The sequence below is a fragment of the Microcaecilia unicolor genome, chromosome 2, assembly GCF_901765095.1.
Source record: "Microcaecilia unicolor chromosome 2, aMicUni1.1, whole genome shotgun sequence".
NCBI classification, from domain to species: Eukaryota; Metazoa; Chordata; class Amphibia; order Gymnophiona; family Siphonopidae; genus Microcaecilia; species Microcaecilia unicolor.
Genome location: NC_044032.1, coordinates 333,090,783 through 333,101,521, shown reverse-complemented (window position 1 = coordinate 333,101,521; position 10,739 = coordinate 333,090,783). Strand labels below are relative to the sequence as shown.

Below are 10,739 nucleotides of genomic sequence, written 5' to 3'. Positions count from 1 at the left end.
ACTCCCGAGTATTAAACTAATTGTCATGCAAATCACAGTAGTGTTAAGGGTATGCTTTAGATTTTGAAAAAAAACCCCAGTGGACACCATCATTTTCCTGCATGTTGCATTTCTTCTCGTATTGTCAATGCATGAATCAATCCCATTCAATACTGCCAGGAGGGAAGTGAAAAGAACAACACAACAGAAGTGAGGCAAAGAAAACGAGGATTCTAAAAATTCAATATAGGACCTTTAATATGATGAATAAATCCAAGTCATCAACAACCCGACATGGCCATGCTTTGGTGTGTGAGCCTGCATAAGGGGTCAAAGTACCTATGGTGTATATTGGTACAGTTTGGTCCTGGTTATGTGTAATAATGCTTTTATCCGACCATGCTATATTGCACAGAAGATAAGGCGCTATATGTTATGGCTGCGGGAGAAACACAGCCATGTCGAGTCGTTGATGTATTGGATTTATTCATCATATTAGAGGTCCAATATTGAATTTTTGGAGTCCTTGGTTTTTTTTTTTTTTGCCTCACTTTTGTTGTATTGCTCTACACATTCATGAGGATTGGTTTTTCTCCTTCTTTTGTTCTCTTTGATTGACATTGGAGTTTTCTCATGGCCTTTTAACCATGGAAGTGAAAAAGCCCAGGAAAAATTCCTGGTTGTCTGTGGCCCTTGGAACTCCATTCTTCCCCCTTTTCAAACACAGACCACTGGTGTGCCAAGTAGACACCTGACAGCCCCCTACCCCTCCCCAATTCCCCCCCCCCCCCCCCCCCCCCACTATGTTTGAGCTGAATAGATAGTCTAATGTTAACCAGACCGATTTGTGTGGTTAATTTAAGCCTGCTTTTTGGCTGAACAGAATAACTCAGATAACTTTTACCAGGAAGTGCTGAGTAGCTAAAATTACACCAAATCCCAGAAACACCCCCCATTTCCTCCTCCAATTTAGTCAGACAAAATGTTACAAGTAAGAAGGTAATGGGAGAGGAGGGATTTGTACAATCTGAACCCTCTTCTACAATACATACATGTAGATTCTGAATATTTGGATTTAAATCTGTGTCTCCTCTGTGGTGTTTATAATTATTTTTCCTGCTAAGTTTTGGAGGTATCCCACAAATCTTCACATTTTAGTCACTTTCATCAAGCAGTTTTCAATACAGACAATGACATTGTAGACCACTCACCTTTCTTTGCTGTCTTTGCTAAATACGGAAAATTGTTAGCATCTGCAGAGGCAACTTTAAAAAAGGGAACATCCAATTCATGTAAGAAGTCTACAGACATCTATTTAAAAAATGGAAAAGTTAAATTAAGGAATGGAATTCCTACTGAAGGGCAGTATTTCTGATATTTTGATACACCTTCATCCTTGTTTTGAAGAAGCTGAAAAGAGACAGAGAGAGGAGAGAGAGAAGAACAGATTCCAGTGCAGATCTGTAGCTAGCTACCAAGGAGAATGGACAATAGAAGCTTACCCAGTGTTATTACTACTACTAAAATAAAGACAAGTGTCATACCTTTTCTTTAAGAGGAAGACAGGAAAGAAGAGCCAAAGGGAGGTCCTACAGAGACAAGAGTTGATTTCTGAGGTAATTTGATAGGGCATCTATTGAAAGTGAGGCCCCTGCATGCATCTGAACTGTTTAAGTGACTGCTTAAATTAAATTGATGGATATCATTAGAAAGAATTATGCATTTTTGTTAACTTCATCAACAAGTATCTTAGTAAACCTTCCAATCCAAATCAGACAACTTCCTTATTATCTAGCACTGAAGACATATTTGTTCTCGAGGTAATTTGTACTTTGTGCAAATGGTTTCTGAATTAAATAACTCTTTTCTATTGTAATTTAATTCACTTTGATTCCTAGTGATATCTGTTGAATATAAGACTTTTAGTATAGTATAGTATAGTATAGTAGACTTCTTTTATTTTGGCTCAACACACTACACATGGATGTCTCCCTAGATCTTAGGGCCCTGAAGAAAAACCTCCTTTTTGCTGATAGAATCTCCAAGTGTCTTATGGGTTGCATAATAGCCCTGCATCTCCCAGATATGTACTCTTGTTCAAGCAGATAGTATGGGGAGGGGGGAAGTGGCAAAGATCCTATGAGGCAGCAAAGAAAATAGGGTCCAGAATTACCAAAGTGCCCATCCTAATAATCATTTTAAAAAATGAAGATACAGACCCTCCACATGAATCACCTAAAACACTGGTTAGAGAATATTTAACTGGTTCAGACCAAAGTCTCCAGGAAAGATCTGAGACTTCAAATCCCCAGTTACCCTGAAGCTCAAAATATGAGACACAACTAATTAAAATATAAAAGGAAGATCTGATCCAAATAATGGAACAGAGACATCTTTCTAAAACCCCAGGATAGGCCAATGTTTTTAAATATGAAATCATCATAGATTTATTTATTTATTATTTATTTATTATTATTTGTTGCATTTGTATCCCACATTTTCCCACCTCTTTGCAGGCTCAATGTGGCTTACAATACATCATGAATAGTGGAAATACATGAGAAAGTATACATTTAGTAATAACGAAGGATTTTGGGTAACATGATAATGATAAAACATGATAGTATTTTAACAAGCAAACATAGTAAGAAATATTTAAGAAATATCTAAGAATTATATAAGAAAATATACATTTAGTAATAGCAGAAGGATCTTGGGTAACATGATAGCGCAAAAACATGATAATAGTTTGGCAAGCAAGTGTTGTAGAGGCAGTTCTGGATATGTGTACATGAGTTCATATTTGTTGCTTGTTGTTGTATGCCTTGTTAAAGAGATGGGTCTTCAGTAGAATTCGGAAGTTAGCTAGTTCATAGATCGTTTTTAAGTTGCACGGTAGTGCATTCCAGAATTGTGTGCTCAGGTAGGAAAAGGTTGACGCATGCATTAGTTTGTAGTTAAGACCTTTACAATTTGGGAAGTGAAGATTAAGGAATGTACGGGATGATTTCTTAGCATTCCTGGGTGGTAGGTCTATCAGGTCTGACATGTAGGCTGGTGCATCTCCGTGAATAATTTTATGAACTAGGGTACATATTTTGAACGTGATACGTTCTTTGAGTGGGAGCCAGTGCAGCTTTTCTCATAGGGGTTTAGCGCTTTCGTATTTTGTTTTACCAAATATGAGTCTAGCTGCAGTGTTCTGAGCTGTCTGAAGTTTCTTGATTATTTGCTCTTTGCAGCCAGCGTAGAGTGCATTGCAATAATCTAGATGACTGAGTACCATTGATTGTACCAGGTTGCGTAAGACGGTTCTTGGGAAGAAAGGTCTTACTCTTTTAATTTCCACATTGAGTGGAACATCTTCTTGGTTGTGTTTTTCGCGTGACTCTCAAGTGTTAGGTGTCGGTCAATGGTAACTCCAAGAATTTTTAGGGTGTCCGAAATTGGAAGATTCAGTTTTGGTGTTCAATGGCAGTGAATTTGTTCGTGTTGTATTGCGAGGTGAGTATTAGGCATTGGGTTTTTTCTGCATTAAGTTTCAGCTTGAATGCATCCGCCCATGTGTGCATGATATATAGGCTTTGGTTGATGTCATTGGAAATTTCCTTTAGCTCTTGTTTAATTGGAATGTAGATCGTTACGTCATCTGCGTATATGTATGGGTTAAGGTTTTGGTTTGATAGTAGTTTCGCCAAGGGTATCATCATTAAGTTGAATAGAGTCGGTGAGAGGGGGGATCCCTGTGGAACTCCACATTCAGGTATCCATGTAGCTGATGTAGTCGAATTAGATATCACTTGGTATGATCGTGTGGTCAGGAACCCCTTGAACCAATTGAGAACATTTTCTCCAATTCTGAAGTACTCGAGGATATGTAATAGTATTCCATGATCAACCATGTCGAAGGCGCTAGACATGTCAAATTGTAAAAGTAGTATGTTCTTGCCAGTTGCAATCATTTGTTTAAATTTATTTATGAGAGTAACTAGTACTGTTTCCGTGCTATGGTTAGACCTAAATCCTGACTGGGAGTCGTGTAGTATTGAGAATTTGTTTAAATAGTTTGTGAGTTGTTTGGTTACCATCCCTTCTGTTAATTTGGTTATTAAGGGTATGGATGCTACTAGCCTGTAGTTGGTTAGTTCACTGGCACTCTTCTTTGCGTCCTTGAGTATAGAGGTGAGTAGAATGTTTCCTTTTTCCTTCAGGAAGAGTCCAATTTGTAGCATATAGTTTACGTGATTTTTGAGGTCTGTTATAAATTGATGAGGGGCACATATCTAATTTGCAATGATATTTGGCAAATATTTTGAACGTTTGGGAGATAAGATCCTCCAATAATATCTCGAAATTGGTCCAGGTTCTGTCTGCTGGGTATACACCAGGGTTTGGATCTAGACAGTCAAGGAGTGCGGCGTAATCGTTGGTGCTGACTGGTATTTTAAGTCGCAGTTGTATGATTTTCTCATTGAAGTATCTCGCGAAATTGTCTGCTCCTGGTGTGTCTTTGTTGTTGGTTGTGATTGGTGTAGTATCTAGTAGTTTATTCACGACTTGGAAGAGTTGTGTGTGTCTTTGTAGTTCAGTCCGATTTCATTTTTATAAAATAATCTTTTAGTTTGCCTTATGGTATATTATATTTTCTTTTAAGTTGTTTCCAGGCGTTAAGTGTTGGGTCGTCTTTCTTTTACTCCACGCACGTTCTAACCTTCTAACATGTGTTTTGAGTTTTTTCAGTTCTTCAGAGAACCATGGTGTTGAGTTCTTCCTGTGTGAGGTTCTGGTTTGAGTTGGGGCAATGTTGTCTAGTATTGTTCTGCATCTATCGTCCCATTCTAGGAGGAATTGGTTTGTGTCTGCTTTTGTTGTCCATCCGTTGTGGTAGATCTGTTGCTAGAATGTTACCGGGTCTATTTTCCTCTCGTGGTGTAGGTTATTCGTTCTTGTTTATTAATTGTGCCTTTCGTTCGCCATTGGAGGGAGATGCATGCTTTATAGTGGTCTGATCACGGTGCGGGTGTCCATCTTGTATCTGTTAGTAGAAGGTGTGAGTCTGGATCGAATTTGTGTGTGATAATGTCTAGTGTGTGTCCTTTATGTGTGTGGTTGTGTATTTGGTGCATGAAGATCCCATAGTTGTAGGAACTCTTTGCATTCTTGGGTGCTTGCTAAGGTAAGATCTTCAAGGTGCAGGTTGATATCCTATTATGATAAGGTTTGAGGTAGAACACAAGTGTTCGAGATGAAGTCCATAAAGTGTGTTTGTGAGTCTTGCCAGTTGCCTGGCGGTCTGTAGAGTAGGATTGCGTTGAGGTGTTCCTGCAAGTTTGGGTGACTGATTCTTACCGAGGCGATTTCAAGTTGTGGTAGAATGGATTCAGCTGTGGGTGTGATGGTGAACTGGATTGTATATTATGGCTATTCCACCTCCTCTTTTTCCGTTTCTTGTCCAGTGGGTAAGTTTGTATCCTGGTGGGCCTAATTCTAAGATTATGGGGTCTTAAGGTCACTGGATCCAGGTTTCAGTGATGAATAGAAGGCAAGATTGTCTGTAGTAATCCAGTCTGTTATAGTCTCTGTTTATTACTACTGATCTGGCGTTTACGTACCCCAGTTGATTGAATGGTAAGGCTCAGTTTGGGGCGTAGATGTGTTGATTTGTATTTGCCTGTTTTCTTGGTATCTGGTTTTGTTGTTTCCTTTTTTTCCTTTCCTGTTGGTTATGTCCTTGTGTATTTGTTCTTCCTTTTAATTGATTGTTGTTCTTTTGGTCTGATGAGTAGTAAATAGGTTGTCTGTAGGGTTTGTGTATTGTGGGTAGATTGTTGTTTAAATTGGGGGTGGTCCATGCGTGGTAGATTAGGGGAAGGAAGTAAATTATCATGAGTAATTTGTTAGTGTTCATGTTGGTTATGGTTCGTGGTGCTTGGTTGTGCTTGAGGGGAATTAGTGAATGAAATTACGTGTGAACATTAAGCAGTGTCAGTATTAGGCAGTATCAACATCAAGCATTATTAGCAATAAGTAGTGAGTAAATGTAGTTTTAAGCAGTATCTACATTGAGCAGTCTTATCATCAATCGGTATTAACATTAGCTATGTTAACATTTAAGCATGTTCGATAAGATAAGATAAGAGTCTCACTTATAATCCGTGTTGTAGTTCTCGTCTATGGCACAGTTCGGACTAGTATAGTGCATCTAGTGCTTATAGAATGATCAAGCAGTTAAACATGGATTGCGTCTTTAGTTCGTAGTGCAATTCTCATCCAAGCATAGTATAGACATACATACAATAGGCTTTGAGATTATGTATAGCCGCTGTATGGAGGTTTAATAGACATGAGTGTAAGTGGGTCTATCTAATACATTGTAAGCAGGAAGCCCTACTTAGTTTGTCTCTGTTTCTGCATGGAGGTTTAATTGATTACAACTTATTACAATATCCAACATTGTAATCAAACCTAGGTTCTGCCAAATCCCTGAAGTCCATCAGAAAGCTATTTACAAGAAGAAATCAAGATGACCCAGGTAGGAGTGACAAATAGGGATGTACTGTACATTCATTAGCATGCCTTTATTTCATTAATTTTATGTGTGTAAAGAAACTGCATTAAATTTACTTATGCATGTAAAAGCTTGAAGTAGTGCATATAAAAGATTAAATATAAAACTTAATTTTAGAAGTACTAAATTTGCTGGGGATGGGTGAGAAAAGCCTGAAAGTCATTAATGACCCTCAGGAATGTAAGACATCAAATACCCTTATAGAAAGGGAAAAGAGTAACATCTGGAGAGGCATGTATACCATAGCCCGTAGTAAAGAAAACACATTTCTAGATCTAGAGGATGAAATGATAGAAACCGTCTTGGATTTAGTGGTGGTCATGGAGATGTAGTTCACGGAGAACCATGACTGGGATATAGTTATACCTGGCCATAATCTATCAGGAAGGACAGGGGTAGGAAAAAAGGGTGGAATAGTGGCATTATATGTTAAGAATAATATTAAAGTGACAGAACTGCAGGACATAAGAAAGAAGCAATGTGGGTAAATTGGTAAGAGGGAAAGGAAAATGTATTTACATATAGTAACATAGTAGATGACGGCAGAAAAAGACCTGCAAGGTCCATCCAGTCTGCCCAACAAGACAACTCATGTTGTGCTACTTTTGTGTATACCCTACTTTGATTGTACCTGTGCTCTTCAGGGCACAGACCATATCAGTCTGCCCAGCACTATCCCCGCCTCCACACCCCGGCTCTGGCACAGACCGTATAAGTCTGCCCAGTGCTATCCCTGCCTCCCAACCTCCAGTCCCGCCTCCCACCACTGGCTCTGGCACAGACCATATAAGTCTGCCCAGCACTATCCCCGCCTCCCACCACGGCTCTGGCACAGACCGTATAAGTCTGCCCAGTGCTATCCCTGCCTCCCAACCTCCAGTCCCGCCTCCCACCACTGGCTCTGGCACAGACCGTATAAGTCTGCCCCGCACTATCCCCGCCTCCCAACCTCCAATATTACATTGGTGTAATATACATGTCACCTTTACAGTCAGAAGAAATGGACAGAGACTTAATTGAAGACATCCACAAGATAGCTAGGAAAGGAGAAGTAATATTGATATGTGATTTTAATATGGTAGATGTCGATTGGGGCGTCCCTACTACTGGGACATCTAGAAGCAAAGGGATATTGGCAGGGCATTCCTGGCCTGGATGGCCCCGGGGCGGAGCACCGATGCACCCCCCCTGGGTGCAGCGCGCCCCCCCACTCCCCGCTAGATGACACCTCCCCCCCCCTCCGGCGAAATGACACCCCCCGGGGCAGAGGGAGCTGCATGCGAACGAACGAAGTTAGCGAACTCGGAGGAGCCGGCGCACGCTGCGGCACCCCCAGCGGCATGCACCTGGGGCGGACCGCCCCCACCGCCCCCACCTTGGTACGCCACTGGATATTGGATTCTCTACAGGAAGAATTGTTTCAGCAGTGGGTAATGGAACAACGGGATGGAGCTATTCTAGACCTGGTGCTTACAACGGGGAGAATGTTTCTGATGTTACAGTGGGAGATCCTTTTGCATCTAGTGATCACTTGATGAGGTAGTTCAATATTAAGACAAAGAAGGAGAGGGTTTAATTCAAGATTGAAGTTCCTAGATTTCAAAAGAACTAACTCTGCCGAGATGGGGGAGTTTCTCAAGGAAGAGTTAATTGAATAGGAACAGCTGAAGGAAGTAGAACAGCAGTGGGCAAAACTAAAGGAGCTATTTTTAAGGTGACAAACTTTTATGTTAGAAAATTACACAAAAGTAAGAGGAAAGAAGGACACTCTGGTTCTCAAAACAAAGTAGCTGAAAAGGTAAAGGAAAGAAGGTTAGCCTTCTTATGTTACAAGACGACTCAGAAAGAGGAAGACATGCAAAAAATACCTGGAAAATCTAAGAGAAGCTGGAAAAGCTGTCAAAAAACCGAAGAGGCAAATGGAAGAAGAAAAGATAGCCAATACGGTAAAATTGGGGGACAAGACATTTTCAGCTATGTAAGTGACAGGAGGAAGGAAGTGTCAAATAGCATTGTGAGGCTCAAAGCTGAGGGGGAGAAATATGTAGAAGCTGATAAGGATAAAGCTGAACTGCTTAATAATTATTTCTGTTGTGTGTTCCAGATGAAATGCCGGAGGTAGGACTGCAGAAAACAAATGCTAATGGGGATAGATGTGTGGTAGACCAGAACCGATTCTCAGAAAACTGTGTTTGCGAGGAGCTAGCTAAACTAAAAGTGGACAAAGTGATGGGGCCTGATGGATACATCTGAGGGGTAAAGGAACTTGGAAATGTTCTGGTGACTCTGCTGTCTGACCTCTTCAATGTTTCCTTAGAGTCTGGGAGTTGTCCTGGACAACTGGAGAAGTGCGGATGTGGTCCCTCTGCAGAAGAGCAGAAGTAAGGAGGAGGTTGGGAATTACAGACCTGTCAGTCTGACCTCAGTGGTGAGTAAACTACTGAAAACCCTTCTAAAGTGGAGGATTGGTAGTGTCTCGAATTGAATGGACTGCTAGACCTGAGGCAGCATGGCATCACTAGAGGCAGGTCATGTCAGACAAATCTGATTAATTTCATTGACTAGGTGACCAAACATTTGACATGGGAGGGGCGCTAAATGTGATGTATTTGAAGTGGGCGAGTTGAAGAAACTAAACAAATTCTCTGTAAACTTGGAGGATGTAATGGGTCAGTTCTGCAAACTGAAGAGTAGTAAATCGCCAGGACCTGATGGTATTCATCCCAGAGTATTAATAGAACTGAAAAATGAACTTGCAGAGCTACTGTTAGTAATATGCAATCTATCCCTAAAATCGAGTGTGGTACCGGAAGACTGGAGGGTAGCCAATGTTACGCCGATTTTTAAAAAGGGTTCCAGAGGAGATCCGAGAAATTATAGACCGGTGAGTCTGAAGTTGGTACCGGGCAAAATGGTAGAGGCTATTATCAAGAATAAAATTACAGAGCACGTACAAAAACATGGGTTGATGAGGCAAAGTCAGCACGGATTTAGTGAAGGGAAGTCTTGCCTCACCAATCTACTGCATTTTTTTGAGGGGGTGAACAACATGTGGATGATGGGGAGCCGTGGGATATTGTGTATCTAGATTTCAAAAGGCGTTTGACAAAGTGCCTCATGAAAGGCTCCTGAGGAAACTGGAGAGTCATGGGATCGGAGGTAGGGTATTACTATGGATTAAGAGCTGGTTGAAAGATAGACGCAAAGAGTAGGGTTGAATGGTCAGTATTCTCAATGGAGAAGGGTAGTTAGTGGGGTCCCGCAGGGGTCTGTGTTGGGACCGCTGCTTTTTAACATATTTATAAATGACCTAGAGATGGGAGTAACTAGTGAGGTAATTAATTCGCAGATGACACCAAATTATTCAGGGTCGTAAAGGTCTCAGGAGGGAGTGTGAAAGATTACAGGAGGACCTCGCGAGGCTGGGGATTGGGCGTCCAAGTGGCAGATGAAGTTCAATGTTGACAAGTGCAAAGTGATGCATGTGGGCAAGAGGAACCCGAATTACAGCTATGTCATGCAAGGTTCTGCGTTAGGAGTTACGGACCTAGAAAGGGATCTGGGAGTCATCGTTGATAAGACGTTAAAAAACGTCTGCCAGTGTGCTGTCGCGGCTAAGAAAGCGCAAAGAATGTTGAGTATTATTAGGAAAGGGATGGAAAACAAACACGAGGATGTTATAATGCCGTTGTATCGCTCCATGGTGCGACCACACCTTGAGTATTGTGTCCAGTTCTGGTCGCCGCATCTCAAAAAAGATATAAAGGCATTAGAGAAGGTGCAGAGAAGGGCGACGAAAATGATAAAGGGAATGGAACAACTTCCCTAGGAGGAAAGGCTGAGAAGGTTAGGGCTCTTCAACTTGGAGAAAAGGCGGCTGAGTGGTGATATGATAGAAGTCTACAAGATAAAGAGCGGAGTAGATTGGACAGATGTGAAACCTTTGTTTACACTTTCAAACAACAACAAAACCAGGGGACACAAGATGAAGCTAGAATATGGTAGATTTAAAACAAATAGGAGAAAGTTTTTCTTTACTCAGCGTGTAGACTCTGGAACTCGTTGCCGGAGAATGTAGTGACAGCAGCTGGCCTTATGGAATTTAAAGGGGGTTTGGACAGATTCCTGAGGGAAAAGTCCATTGAACATTATTAATTTTTTTTTTTTTTTGGGGGGGGGGGGGGTGGTTGCC

The 10,739-nt window shown here is 41.1% G+C and overlaps 1 protein-coding gene across 1 annotated transcript in view; it reads right to left on the bottom strand.

Moving 5' to 3' along the window:
- The window catches only part of LOC115462047 (sialic acid synthase-like), a 76,636-nt gene that overhangs the window by 12,076 nt on the left and 53,821 nt on the right, over positions 1–10,739 (bottom strand). The window contains exon 3 of the mRNA XM_030192095.1: positions 1,191–1,290. Within this exon, the coding sequence (XP_030047955.1) occupies positions 1,191–1,290 (100 nt within the window). The remainder of the gene's footprint in view (positions 1–1,190; positions 1,291–10,739) is intronic.